The sequence below is a fragment of the Balaenoptera acutorostrata genome, chromosome 8, assembly GCF_949987535.1.
Source record: "Balaenoptera acutorostrata chromosome 8, mBalAcu1.1, whole genome shotgun sequence".
NCBI lineage: Eukaryota > Metazoa > Chordata > Mammalia > Artiodactyla > Balaenopteridae > Balaenoptera > Balaenoptera acutorostrata.
In genome coordinates, this window is record NC_080071.1 from 61,490,469 (window position 1) to 61,506,052 (window position 15,584).

At 38.5% G+C, this 15,584-nt stretch overlaps 1 protein-coding gene across 1 annotated transcript in view; it reads right to left on the reverse strand.

Moving 5' to 3' along the window:
• The window catches only part of ICA1L (islet cell autoantigen 1 like), a 72,577-nt gene that overhangs the window by 8,574 nt on the left and 48,419 nt on the right, over window positions 1-15,584 (reverse strand). Inside the window, exons 10-11 of the mRNA XM_007190548.2 lie at window positions 5,497-5,571; window positions 2,329-2,583 (exon numbers count right to left, since the gene is read on the reverse strand). Of these exons, the coding sequence (XP_007190610.2) occupies window positions 2,329-2,583; window positions 5,497-5,571 (330 nt within the window). The remainder of the gene's footprint in view (window positions 1-2,328; window positions 2,584-5,496; window positions 5,572-15,584) is intronic.

Genomic DNA, 15,584 nt, shown 5'->3' on the forward strand with positions numbered 1-15,584 from the left:
CTTATTTATGCTATAATTAAAACACAGCACTAGAAAGGAACTTAGATTATCTGGCCTACTACCTTCCTTGTATAGTAGAGATCATCTGAGGCCCAAGTTCCTACTTGAGGCTCCTAGAACATAGATCTTTAAACTCTCAGGGCAGCTCACCTTCCTGATCTACATCACAGGAGAAAAAGAGGTAGACATAAAGGAGAGACTAGTGAAGTAGGAAGAGTCCTGTGCTGGGAGCAGTTTAACAGTTTAAACTGCCTGATGACTCAGCAAGACACTCAAACACAAGGACTAATTGCCTTGGCTATCATGTGGGAATATCCCGTCAGCCTGCAGGCAGGAACCAGGACAGACGTTCTGAGTAGTGCAGAAATCCTGTTGATATTGTACTGCCAGAAAATAAGAGAGGAGTCCATGCTGCTAGCGATGTGGCAAGTGAAGGAGAAAGAGCAGGAGTTCATAGCAGAGAGTGAATCAGTTTGTAAATCTTTATAACTATTGGGCCATTGATATGCCACACGAGAATAACTGTTGTCTAAAATTTTACCACAAGCAAAACATCTGAATTATCCTAGACGGGGACTCGTTATCAAATAGTACAGTCCATTCTTACTTTTAGGTTATTTAACCAATTCTTACTGAGTAATTATTTAACTGATATTTATTTTATTTATTGAGCTAACTTTTATGCTGCTGTCATAGAAAGCACCAAGATAAATCACCCCACAGATATGCCCTTGAGGTGCTTGAAGATTGGATAAAGCATGATGGTCTTGCAGATAAAGTATGAACATAAGTATTTTAATACAAAGTACAATGCATTAAGACACCGTGAGGTGCTGTGAGGCTGAAAGACAGGGATATAAGGCAGGATAAACTATGATTGCAGGACTTCCCTGGTGGCGCAGTGGTTAAGAATCCGCCTGCCAACACAGGGGACACCGGTTCGAGCCCTGGTCCGGAAAGATCCCACATGCCGCGGAGCAACTAAGCCCATGCGCTACAACTACTGAGCCCGCGTGCCACAGCTACTGCAGCCCGCACGCCTAGAGCCCATGCTCCACAACAAGAGAAGCCTCTGCAATGAGAAGCCTGCACACCGCAATGAAGAGTAGCCCCCGCTCGACGCAACTAGAGAAAGCCCGCGCGCAGCAACGAAGACCCAATGCAGCCAAAAATAAACAAAAATAAAATCTATATTAAAAAAAAACTATGATTGCAGCCATGAAAACCGATAAAGCACTGCAGGAGGCCAGAGGAGGGAAACAGCACTTCCACTTGGCAGTACTGAGGGAGTCCTCAAGGCTGGTGTGGTGGAGGAAACACTGGATGGGAACCTAATATTTGGGCCCAAGTCCACGCTCTATTACGGAACATTATAGCCAAAGAGGGGCATGAGCAAAGATGCCTCAGAAGGGTCTGGAAACAGTACGGTTACCGAAAATGGCAGGTATTTTGAAATAAGGTAGGAGATAAGGGTGGAAATGCAGGCACTGGCAGGTTTGACCCTGGGGCCAATGGTGCTTTATTTTTGAAAAATGTAAGCAGGGTGCTGACATCTCAATCTGCTTCTTAGAGAGAGAACTTTGGAGGAAACACGGAGGATGAATTGGGGTTTGGGAGACCTATTAGGAGGAGTCACAGTAACCCAGGAAACCAAATGAGGTTCTAAATGGCAGAGGAGGAGGAGTGGGAAATTTGAGACACATTTTAGAAACAGAATTGACAGGACTTTGGAACCAATATGGAAGTGGGGAGCAAAATGATTCCCAAGGTGTTGGGTTGGACACAGGATGGTGGAACAGCAGGTGAGTGGAGAGAGTCCTTGACATATAAACAAAGCAGGTGACCCTTTCCTGCTCCCAGCTTTCCACCACAGTCCTCCATTCCCGCTGCCTTGCCCTGAAGGCTGCTGTGGAACCAGCTACAGACCTATTCCTTTTGCTCTCGTTAACTCTGAGCCCATAGGAAGAGAACACACCAAGTTTTGCTAGGTGGAAGAAACAGTATCACCTGCCCTAGGCAGGGGTAATTAGCAGGTCAAGAGTTTTAAACAAGACACTGATTTTCTATGTAGAGAAGACACCTGGGAAAGTCAATGAAAAAATGTGGGGTTTAGTGGAGGTGGCAGGAAAGCAGCCCTTATTTCACTCTCGTTGACAGACTCCAATGATATTTGTTATTTTTCCCGTTGACTGGTGTGACTGCAGATTTTATCCAGTAGTACAGAAGCTAACTCAATCTCCTTGTTGATTTCAGCATCCACAGGCACATACTTTTGCTTCACAAAGATACAACAGTTCAAGGGTATCCAGATGTTGCACAGACACTTACTGTTGAAAGCTCCAGCAGCACGAAGGCCAAGGTCAAAGAGTTGTGAAGGAAGGAATCGTGAGGAGTGAGCAAGAGGCTCAGATCCCCCAGAAGGCTCCTGGGATGTGAGACTGGCCTTGGGGCTCCCAAAGACAGCCTGGCATTCCTGGGAAAATTCACTAGCACTCCAACAACCAGGACTTAGGAGGCTGTTCAGAAATGAGAATTCCTTCTCAAAATCGTCTTCCAATGAATCTACTGGTACATCTTTTGCAACTGTTGAGTGAACATAAAAACAGAATTTTTTTTTTCTTTTTGAGGAAATGAGAGTAGCATATAGGGCAAATCAAGTTTGTTTCACTGTTCTCATACTTTATTAACATAATTTTTAATGAACAATTAAACTGATGAGGAGTTTATGTGAAAATAATTTCTAATTAGGTAGGCTATAGATCAAAATGACCACATTTCACAATGAAAATATTAATAGTTATGAATATTTATGTATAAAATAATTAAGCAACCATCTATGTAAGACAGAAACAGGAAATGCAAGGAGAAACTGAAATTAAAAACAGGAGACTTTAATATACCACTCTCAGTAAAAAAACAGGCCAAGAGGACAAAAGTAAAGATATAAAAGATCTAAACAGCATAAAAAAACACGGTAGTTATTTTTTAATACAAGCAAACCCTAATAGAAAATGTACCTTTTTCTCAGGCACACACTGAAAATTCACAGAAATTAATTATAACTAAGGCACACACACAAATCAGTTTCTTAAAATAGAAATATTACAAACAACATGCTCTGATTATAATGCAATAAAATGAGACAACTTTTTTAATGAAATCAGAAATAAAAATCTCTTCCACTTGCACATTTTTAATACCTTCTATTAAACAATTCTTGGTTGGAAGGGTAATGGAATTTCTGAAAAATGATAAAGAAGACATTTCATATCATAATCCATGGGGTATTTAAATAACAACTAACATGAAAAATCATGACCCTAAATATCAATAAAATATTTATCATTAATAAATATTTATCATTATCAATAAAAATGAAAGGGGCTTCCAGCATGATAGAATGATGAGGTCTAGGGACCCGCACATCAGTTTTAAGTAACTGGTGAAAATGAATTTAAAAACAACCATTTAAAGTCTCTGGAAGTTGTTCCAAGGACACACACCAAGTGAAGAAACATTTACTCAAGAAAATCTATTAAAATTTAGAATGAATGAAAGACTATTGTACTTGAACTAAGAACCACTCTCTTCCACCCACTTCTCAATTCAGCCAGATGAAAATTCGCTCTAGCCTGGTGGGAGTGGGGGAGTGGGAGAAGGATTAATTGCAAACAAGCATGAGAGAATTTGGGGAGTAATGGGAATAGTCTAATAGTCAATTGTGATGGTTGCACAACTCTATAAATTTACTAAAAGTCATTGAATTTTATACTTACAATGGGTGAATTTTATGGTACTTAAATTATACCTTGATAAAGCTGTTAAGAAATCAAGAGATTTTATACAACTCTATGTAAATAAATTAGAAAACCTAGACAAAATGAATAATTTCTGAGAAAAATATAATTTACTAAAATTGGTCCCAGTACAGATAGAAAGCTTAAACAGATCAATTTCCACAGAGAAGAAAACACAAAAAATCACAGGCCTAGATGTTTTCACAGGGCATAGATGCTGAAAAACCTGTTGGCAAAATTCAACAATCATTTCTAATAAAAACTCTTGAGAAAACAGGAATGTATGGCTACTTCCTTAACGCTGTAAAATATATACCTCAGTCCAAAAGCTAGCATCTTAATTGATTCAGAAACAGTACAGGCATTGACACTAAGATCAGGAACAATACTATTTCACATTGTTCTGGTGGTAGTGACCAATGCAATTAAACAAAAGAAATTAATTACAGTCACAAGAATTGATAAAGAAAAAACAGGACTATCTCTATTTGCAGAAGACATGATGGTATACCTGGAACGTTCCAGAAAATCAATGATAAAACTAACTCAAAGTATAAGCAAGGTCAGCAAGGTAGCAGGATATATGGTTAACATGCAAAAATTATATCAATACACAAAATAATAACCAGTTAAAAGATAAAATGGAAAGAAAATGTCATTTATAATGGCAATAAAAGAAATAAAATATTCAGAAATAAACTTAACAAGAAATGTTCAAAACCTATAAGAAAAAACTATATCTGAATGATAGACAAGTAAACTTTAATAGAAAGATGCCCTTTGTTTCTGCTTAGGATGTCTTGACATCAGCAAGCTGTCAGTTTTCATATTTAATGTGATCACAATAAAACTATCAATGAGCTTTTTTATGGAGCTAGACAATTTGATATAAAATTCATATTGAAAAATAAACATGCAAGAATAGTTAAGAAAATAATGAAGAGGAAGATACTAGTCCCACCAGATACAAAAACACACAAAAAAGTTTCTATGAAAGTCCAGAAATAGACTCAAATACGTATAGAAATCTAGCATATGATTGGAAGTTATCTCAAATTACTGGGGCACACATGGCATTTAAAAAAATAATATAAAGGATAGCCATTTGCAAAAAGATAACATTTAATCCATTGTTAACGCTATATTCATGAATAAACTCCAAATGAATTGGAGATCTAAATATAAAAAATAAAACTATACAAATACTAGAAGAAAACATAAACGAACTCCTCTAACCTGGGTTTTGCATATGACAAAAACCAGATCCAATAAAATAAAAGATTAATAAAGTTGACTACATAAAATGTTTAAAATTTTTTCATGGCAAGAAACAACTATAGGAAAAGTCAAAAGACAAACTAGGAGAAAATGTTTGCAATGCTTGGCAGAGACATTCAAGGTAGTATTTACATTGTAGGTAGTGCCTACATTACTGGATGGTAGAGACACATGAGATAGTAAGATAAACACAGTGCCACATGTCCTCACAGTTACAGAGGTACATTCCACAGGGCTGAAACATACAGAATAAGCAATTAAATATAATTTCCATTGGCATGCGCTACAAAGTAGAAGTATAGGATTGCATTCCTGGGTAGAGACCTATACAGATTTTCATGTTACATAAATAAATATTAAATAAAAACTAAAGAATTTTAAATAATAAATTATCCATATATACAGTGAAATTATAATTTACCATTTTCAGAGTTAGAAAACTGAGGTGCTCCAAATTCTCTTATTCCAGAATGTTTTTCCTTGTGATCTTCAGTTGCTGAAAAAAAAGCACATAAAAGATAAGTTGAACAAGAAGAAATTTAGCATGCTTATTTACTATAGTATTTTATGATAATGTGACCAAACTGTTCAATTGACCAAATCAGATTATAATACATACATCTAAAAATTTAAAGAACCATATATAAAAACCACATATGTATATATATAACACTATATATATACACAAATAAATTTGTAATACCCACAGGTATTCAGGTCCTCTGTTATATCTATGCCCTCTTGAAAGTTAAAAGTTTTCATATTCCATGTAAATTGGTGCAGTGGCTATGGAAAACAATATGGAGGTTCCTCAAAAAAATTAAAAATAGACTACCATATAATTCAACAATGCCACTTCTGGGTATTTATCCAAAAAAAATGAAAACACTATTTCAAAAAGTTAAATGCACCCCCATGTTCATTGCAGCATTATTTACAATAGTCAAGATATGGAAACAACCTAAGTGTCCATCGATGGGTGAATGGATAAAGAAAATGTGGTTCACATATACAATAGAATATTATTCAGCCATAAAAAAAAGAATGAGATCTTACCATCTGCAATGACATGGATGGACTTTGAGGGCATTATGCTAAGTGAAATAAGTCAGAGAAAGACAAATACTGTACCATCTCACTTATATGTGGTATCTAAAGAACACACAAACCCGAGCTCACAGACGTAGAGAACAGTGCTGGAGGCCAGAGGCAGAGGCAGGGGTGGAGGCAAAATGAGCGGAGGGAGTCAAAAGGCACAAAACTTCCAGTTATAAAATAAATAAGTCATGACGATGTAATGTACAGCATGTCGACTATAGTTAATACTGTAGTGCATATCTGAAAGTTGCTTAGACAGTAAATCTTAAAAGTTTTCATCACAAGAAAAAATTTGTAACTGTGTATGAGGATGGATGTTAACTAGGACTTACTGTGGTGGTCATTTTGCAATATATACATATAGCCAATCATCATGTTGTACACCTGAAACTAATACAATGTTATATGTCAATTATACCTCAATTAAATAAAGTTTTCACATTCCAAAGCCTATTCCTTCCCTGGTGGATTTGTTCTCATTCTATAGTCTCCGAAAGGCTATTTTATACAGCTGACCCTAACAATAAGGGTTTGAAGTTGCACAGGTCCACTTATATGTGGATTTTTTTCAATAAATACACTGGAAAAAGTTTTGGAGATTTGTGACAATTTGAAAAAACTCACAGAAGAACCTCACAGTCAAGAAATATCAAAATCATTAAGAAAAAGTTAGGTATGTCATGAATGCATAAAATATATGTACATACTAGTCTATTTTTATCATTTACTACCATAAAATACACACAAATCTATTATAAAAAGTTAAAATTTATCAAAACTTATGCACACAAACATTGATATGGCACAATTTGCAGCTGAGAGAAATGTAAATAAACGTAAAGATGCAGTAATTAAATCATAACTACATAAAATTAACTGTAGTAATTTCATAGCCACCTCCGGTTGCTACTGCAGTGAGTTCAAGTGTTGGGAGTATCAGCTTAAAATGACACTAATCGGGCTTCCCTGGCGCAGTGGTTGAGAATCTGCCTGCCAATGCAGGGGACACAGGTTCGAGCCCTGGTCTGGGAAGATCCCACATGCCGCGGAGCAACTAGGCCCGTGAGCCACAACTACTGAGCCTGCTCGTCTGGAGCCTGTGCTCCGCAACAAGAGAGGCCGCGATAGTGAGAGGTCCGCGCACCGCGATGAAGAGTGGCCCCCGCTTGCCGCAACTAGAGGAAGCCCTCGCACAGAAACGAAGACCCAACACAGCCATAAATAAATATAAATAAATAAATAAATAATTTTAAAAAATGACACTAATCATTGCCACACAACCATTTCCTTTCTCCAATAAATTGTGTATCACAGTAAAAACTGATCTCTCAAGTCTTAACGTATTTTTCATGTTTACCGTAATACTGTAAACTCTGAATAACACCATGGGACCCATAGGAAGTGCCACTAGTGATGCTGGAAGTGCTTCCAAGAAGCACAGAAAATTACAAGAAAATGTTGAAATGCTTGGTATGTACCATAGATTGAGGTATGCAGCTGCAGTTGCCCATTTCAAGATAAATGAATCCAGGGTAAGGACCATTGTAAAAAAACAAAAGGAAATTCATGAAGCCATCACTGCAGCTATGCCAGCAGGTGCAAAAACCTCGCATGTTTGGTAAAGTACCTTTTTATCTCGTATTAAAAATGCAGCTTTTATGTGGGTGCAGGATTGCTATGAGAAAGGCATAACTATAGACTAATATGATTTGAGAAAAAGCAAAGTCATTATATGACAATCTAAAGCAAAAGGAAGGTGACGGATCTAATGCTGGAGAATTCAATGACAGTAAAGGATGGTTTGATAATTTTAAAAAGAGGTTTGGCTTAAAAAAGGTCAAGATAACAGGAGAAACTGTGTTGAAAAAGATACAGCAGACGAGTTCCCAGATGACATTAAGAAAATCATTGATATGAAAGGATATTTGCCTGAACAGGTTTTTAATACAGACAAAACTGTCCTATTCTGGCAAAAAAATGCCACTAGGGACATTTATTAATAAGGAAGAGGAGTGAGCACCAGGACTTAAGGCAGGAAGGGACAGGCTAACTCTTCTGTTTTGTGCAAATGCAGTCAGGTGCATGATCAGGACTGCCCTCATCTACAAAGCTGCTAACCCCCAAGCCTTGAAGGGAAAAGGTAAACACCAGCTGCCAGTCTTCTGGTTGTACAAGAAGGACTGGACCATGAACTCTTTTTCTGAATCGGTTTCACTGATGCTTTGTCCCTGAAGTCAGGAAGTTCCTTGCCAGGAAGGGACTGACTTCTAAAGTTCTTTTGAAATTGGACAATGCCCCTGGCCATCCAGAGCCCCTGAGTCAACATGGAAGGCATCCAAACAGTCTAGCAGTTACACTAGGCTACCATAATGCAATCGTATTGCTGCTTCTTTGTTACAGACGCATGAATCGTTACACCTGTAAATAAATATGAATTTCTTTTTCACATTATCTTTTTATTTTTGATGTCTAGTGTTAGTAATACATATAATATCTACAGTGTTTTATATTATGTAAGACAATATTGATGTAGGTACTGATAGATGATTCATCTTGTAAACAATGTAAATGTATGGTATTCATAAATACAGCGCAGTCTGTAAAGGTATTTTATCTTCCTTATAATTTTCTTTTTTTAAAATTTTTATTTATTTTTGGCTGCATTGGGTCTTCATTGCTGCTTGTGGGCTTTCGCTAGTGGCAGCGAGCGGGGGCTACCCTTTGTTACGGTGCACGGGCTTCTCATTGCGGTGGCTTCTCTTGTTGTGGAGCACGGGCTCTAGGTGCACAGGCTTCAGTAGTTGCAGCATGAGGGCTCAGTAGTTGTGGCACACAGGCTTAGTTGCTCCGTGGCATGTGGGATCTTCCCGGACCAGGGCTCGAACCCGTGTCCCCTGCATTGGCAGGCGGATTCTTAACCACTGCTCCACCAGGGAAGTCTCTTCCTTATAATTTTCTTAATAACTTTCTTTTTTCTCTAGCTTTATTGTAAGAATACAGTATACAATACATATAACATGCAAAATACGTGTTAACTGATTGTTATCAGTGAGGCTTCCATTCAACAGTAGGCTATTAGTAGCTAAATTTTGGCAGAGTCAACAGTTACATGTGGGTTTTCGACTGCTCGGGGGCGAGAGGGGTAGGGGTGGGGAGGTGGGTGGTGTCCCTAACCCCTGCGTTGTTCAAGGGTCAACTATATTTTGTTCTGCCTGCTCTCCACGTCTCTGACACAACAGGTATTCATTTTATGTTGAATGAATGAATAAATGATTGGATATGTTGTGCTTTTTTTTCAAATCTGTGATAATTTATTACATAGCAATAGAAAACAAATACACTGAGCAATACATTATTACTTGAGGTTATTCCTTGAGGATTATAATTTTTCAAGTTAATAACACATGTGTAATATTCCCCATGCTGCCTTCTACTGGTTTATTTGCTCATGCCTGTATCAGACTCAGGATTTCCTGGTGGAGGAGTGGAGCTGGTCATCTCTGTGTTCCCTGGGCCTAGCACAGGCCCTGGACAGATGCTCTAAGACGAGCTGACACTTAGCAAAACTGTGAAGTTGATGCAATTTTTGTGCCAAACTTCCATATCCTATACTGCAAGGTGTGGGGACCTGGAAACTAGTAACAGCTAATGTGGCTACAGAGCTTGCTGAGTCCCTGGTGCTCTTCTCAGGGCTTGGCGCACGTTACCATGGAGATCCTCAAAAAAACCCTGCCGGGTAGTGCCATGACCAAGGCATCCCCACCTCGCAGATGAGGCACTAGCAAGGCAAGAAGTCGAGTAACTTGCTCAAGGTCACACAATTACTTAACAGTGGAGCGCAGGTTCAAACCAGACAGCCTGGCTCAAATCCCTGTTCCTAACAGGGTATGTTGTACGTATGTTAATTCAAAGGCTGCTTTGTTCTTCTGAGAGCTGTGCATAGCTGTGAGCAGCATCTCCACATTTCTCATTTACAGTAGTGATTTCATATGAAGGGAAAGATCAAACACATGTACTTAAAAGACAGCATATTTTTCTAATGTTTAATGTTCAACATTAAAAAATCAAACATACAAACAAAAAACCCATAGGCAAACATTATTTTTTAAAAAAATTATCTCTAAGTTTTGGGCCTATATTGAGATAAATTATGCCCTATTACTACACTAGGAGCCAGTTTCTTAGAGTCTGTTTCCCACATCTCTACCTAATTTGCAACCCAGTATAGACAGAGACCAAAAAAAAAAAAAAAAAAAATCCAAGATAGGGAATTCCCTGGTGGACCAGGAGTTAGGACTTGGCATTTTCACTGCCGGGGCCAGGGTTTGATCCCTGGTTGGGGAACTAAGATTCCTCATGCCATGCAGTGTGGCAAAAAAAAAAAAAAGAATTAAAAAAAAAAAACAAAATCCAAGATTTTTACATCTTCAACTATTATTAGGACCATTTTTAATTAAAAAAGAATTTTAGGGCTTCCCTAGTGGTGCAGTGGTTGAGAGTCTGCCTGCCAATGCAGGGGACACGGGTTCCAGCCCTGGTCTGGGAGGATCCCACGTGCCACGGAGCAACTAGGCCCGTGAGCCACAATTACTGAGCCTGCGTGTCTGGAGTCCGTGCTCCACAACAAGAGAGGCCGCGATAGTGAGAGGCCCGCGCACCGCGATGAGGAGTGGCCCCCACTTGCCGCAACTAGAGAAAGCCCTCGCACAGAAATGAAGACCCAACACAGCCAAAAATAAATAAATAAAATTAAAAAAAAAAAAGAATTTTATTGCAATATAGTTGATGTACAATATTATATGTTACAAGTGTACAACATAGTGGCTCATAATTTTTAAAGGTTATGCTCCATTTATAATTATTATAAAATGTTGACTATATTTCCTGTGTTGTACAATATATACTTGTAGCTTATTTATTTTATACACAGTAGTTTGTACCTCTTAATCCTTTAGCCCTATTTTTCCCCTCCCCTCCTCCTTCTCCCCACTGGTAACTACTAGTTGGTTCTCTATATCTGTGTGCCTGGGGGTTTTTTGTTATGTTCACTAGTGTGTTGTATTTTTTAGATTCCACATATAAGCGACATCATACAGTATTTGTCTTTCTCTGACTTATTTCACTTAGCAGAATACCCTCCAAGTCCATCCATGTTGTTGCAAATGGCAAATTTTCATTATTTTTTATGACTGAGTACATATACACTACATCTTCTTTATCCATTCATCTATTGATGGACATTTAGGTTGCTTCCACATCTTGGCAATTGTAAGTAATGCTGCTATGAACATTGAAATGCATGTATCTTTTTGAATAACTGTTTTGGGGGTTTTTTTGCATACATACCCAGGAGTGGAATTGCTGGGTCATATGGCAGTCTTATTTTTAGTTTTTGGAGAAACCTCTATACTTTTTTCCACAGTGGCTGCACCAATTTACATTCCCACCAGCAGTGTACGAGGGTTCCCTTTTCTCCATATTCTCACCAACATTTGTTACTTGTGGTCTTTTTGATGATAGCCATTCTGACAGGTGTGAGGTGGTATCTCATTATGGTTTTAATTTGCATTTTTCTGATGATTAACAATGCTGAGCATATTTTCATGTTCCTGTTGGCCATCTGTATGTCTTCTTCGGAAAGATGTCTATTCAGGTCTTCTGCCCATTTTTTTTTTTTTTTTAAAGTTCAAATTTTTTTTTTTTTTTTTTTTATAGCTACTTTATTTATTTATTTATTTATTTTTGGCTGTGTTGGGTCTTCGGTTCGTGCGAGGGCTTTCTCTGGTTACGGCAAGTGGGGGCCACTCTTCATCGCGGTGCGGGGACCGCTCTTCATCGCGGTGCGCGGGCCTTTCACTATCGCGGCCCCTCCCGTTGCGGGGCACAGGCTCCAGACGCGCAGGCTCAGTAGCTGTGGCTCACGGGCCCAGTTGCTCCGTGGCATGTGGGATCTTCCCAGACCAGGGCTCGAACCCGTGTCCCCTGCATTAGCAGGCAGATTCTCAACCACTGCGCCACCAGGGAAGCCCCCCATTTTTTAATTAGGTTGTTTTTTTGATGTTGAGTTGTATGAGCTGTTTATGTATTTTGGATAACAACCCCTTATCAGTCACATCATTTGCAAATTGTTTCTCCTATTGCATAGGTTGCCTTTTCATTTTGTTGATGGTTTCCTTTGCTGTGCAAAAGCTTTTAAGTTTGATTAGGTCCCATGCGTTTATTTTTGCTTTTATTTCCCTTGCTTTAGGAGATGAATCCAAAAAAATATTGCTATGATTTATGTCAGAGAGTGTTCTGCATATGTTTTCCTCTAGGACTTTTATGGTTTCCAGCCTTACATTTAGGTCTTTAATCCATTTTGAGTTTATTTTTGCCATTGGCAGCAATGTGGATGGACTTGGAGGGTATTATGCTAAGTGAAATAAGTCAGACAGAGAAAGACAAATACTATGATGTCACTTATATGTGGAATCTAAAAAATACAACAAACTAGTGAACATAACAAAAAAACCCCAGGCACACAGATACAGAGAACCAACTAGTAGTTACCAGTAGGGAGAGGGAAGAGGGAAGTGCAATTTTGGGGTATGAGGTTAAAAGGTACAAACTATTACATATAAAATAAGCTATAAGGATATATTGTATAACACACAGAATATAACCAATATTTTATAATAATTGGTGGGTTGGCCAAAAAGTTCATTTGGGTTTTTCCATAAGATGTTATGGAAAACCCCAAAAGAACTTTTTGGCCAACCCAATATAAATGGAGCATAACCTTTAAAAATTGTGAATCACTATGCTGTACACTGTAACATATAATATTGTACATAAACTATACTTCAATAAGAAAAGGGATATAACTGCTGATACAGCAGGCTTTAAAAGACAAAATAATACTATAGATGGATAGTGAAACTACAACAATGTCCATTATATTTCATTTATGACTGTTAAAAAAATATTCTCTACTTAGGTACAGGATTATACATGCAAAATTAGCTAATCTTTGGAACGTAAGTCTGAAGGTATGTTAGATATATGAGCTCATGATTATTATAGTTTCTTAGTTTCTTTTATCAATATGGTCTGTATTTATGTGTATGCTTAAAAATACCTATCACATTTATTGGACACCTACTGTGTGCTATATAGTTGATAAATATATCTAGCCCTAATGTCCTGCAAGGCAGGAGTGTATGACTCATTTTTCAGATAAGAAAAATGAAAGAGGCATAAATGACTTGTTTTAAAAAAAAAGCCAGCACTCAAACCCAGATTTTTCTGGCTCCAAAGCTAGAGTAATTCATATATATGTTGACTGTACATATAATATATATTTATTAAAAAATAAGAACACGAAAAAAAATAAGAACACGAATTTAAATATGAGGATAATTTTGAAACAATCATACAACCCTGTGAAATGAATATCTACACTAAAAGCACCTATCTTAGAGAAGACCAGAATTCCCTAAAGAAGACAACTGGACCCTCTAATTAGGTACTGCTTGAAAGCTAACTCATTGCTGAGCAGAGCCTCCAGTTCTGCCTGACCAGGAAGCCTGGACTGAGATCCGGGGCAGCTGCAGAGCATATCCTACTGCCTGCCCAGGCAGGGAAGCAAGTCAGCAGCCCCACCCAACAGGGGAGCATGGCCCCAGCCCACCTGACCAGGATGCCCTAAAAGGGACCCTGGGGAGCCTCCCAGCCCAGCTCACAGTACTGCCCAGCAGCACACCCCAGTCTATAGCCCTGCCTGGCAGCAGAGCCCAGCCTACGTCTATGCCCAGTTGCTGGGCACATCCTGCAGTCTCACTTAGGCAGGGAGCCCAGTCAATGACACCCCCCAACTGTGGGGTACAGTATGAGGCCCCACCCTACCAGGAAGTCTGGCCAGCGACCTTGCCCAAAAGCCGAGCACAGCGATAGTCCTGCCCAGTTATGAAACTCGGCCTGTGGCTCTGCCTGATTGCAAAGTACAGGCTGAGGCTGCATCAGATCGTGAAGCCCTGCTGCAGCCCCACCTGCATGCAGAGGCCAGGCAGCAGCAGCACCTGGTGAGGGAGCACAGCCAGTGACCCTGCCTGACTGGAGGTGATTGTAGAGCCCAGCTAGTAACACTGTCTGACCCTAGAGCACAGCACCACCTGACCACAGAGCCCAGCCAGCAGAACTGCTTGAACACAGAGCCCGGCAAGTAGCCTGACCACCTCCACCACCTGAGAGCAGGGGCAGCAAGTTCACCCAACCAGAGACTGTGACCCATTATAGTTAAACTGTCTAAAGTCAATGACAGAATTTTGAAAGCAGCAAGAGAAAAGTGACTTGTCACATTCAAGGGAAACCCTATAAAACCATAAGCAGATTTCTCTGGAGAAACTTTGCAGGCCAGGAGAGAGTGGGACGATATATCCAAAATATTGGAAAGAAAAAATATCAATGAAGAATACTGTATCAGCAGAGCTGTCCTTCAGAAATGAAGACCTGATAAAGACTTTCTCAAACAAACAAAAGTTGAGAAAGTTCATTACCACTAGACCTGCCTTATAAGAAATGCTAAATGTCACTTTACAAGCTGAAATAAAAGGATGCCAATTAACCTTGTAAAAATGCATGAATGTGTACAACTCATCAGTAAAGGTAAATATATAGTCATAGTCAGATTCTGTAATATTGTAACAGTGGTGCATAAATCACTTTCAATTCCAGTTTAAAATTTAAAAAACAAACATATTAAAAATAACTATAATAATTTGTTATTGGACACACAATGTAAAAGACATGTAAACTGTAACATCAATAACCTAAAATGTGAGGGGAGGAGAAGTAGAAGTATAGAGTTTCTGTATGCTATCAAATTAAATTGTTATCAGCCTAAAATAATGTTATAAGTATAAGACATTTTATTATAAGCCTCATGGTAATCACCAAAAAAACCCTGTAATAGGTACATAAAAAGTTAAGATAAAAGAATCAAAGCATACCACCACAAAAAGTCATCAAGTCACAAAGGAAGATAGCAAGAAAGGAATAAGGGAACAAAGGAACTACAAAACAGTCAGAAAACAATGAACAAAATGGCATTAGTAAATCCTTACTTATCAATAATTAAATGTAAATGGATTAAATTCTCCAATCAAAAGACATTTTACCCACTGAACGGATTAAAAAAAACAAGATCCATGCTGCCTACAAGAGACTCACTTTAGCTTTAAGGATACATACACAAAGATTGAGAGTGGAGGGATAGAAAAACATATTCCATGCAAATGGAATGCAAAAGAGAGCAGGGGTAGCTATACTTACTGGATATTCACATGCAAAAGAATGAAATTAAACTCTTATCTTACACCACTCACAAAAATTAACTCAAAATGGATTAAAGACTTAAATGTAATAATCTGAATC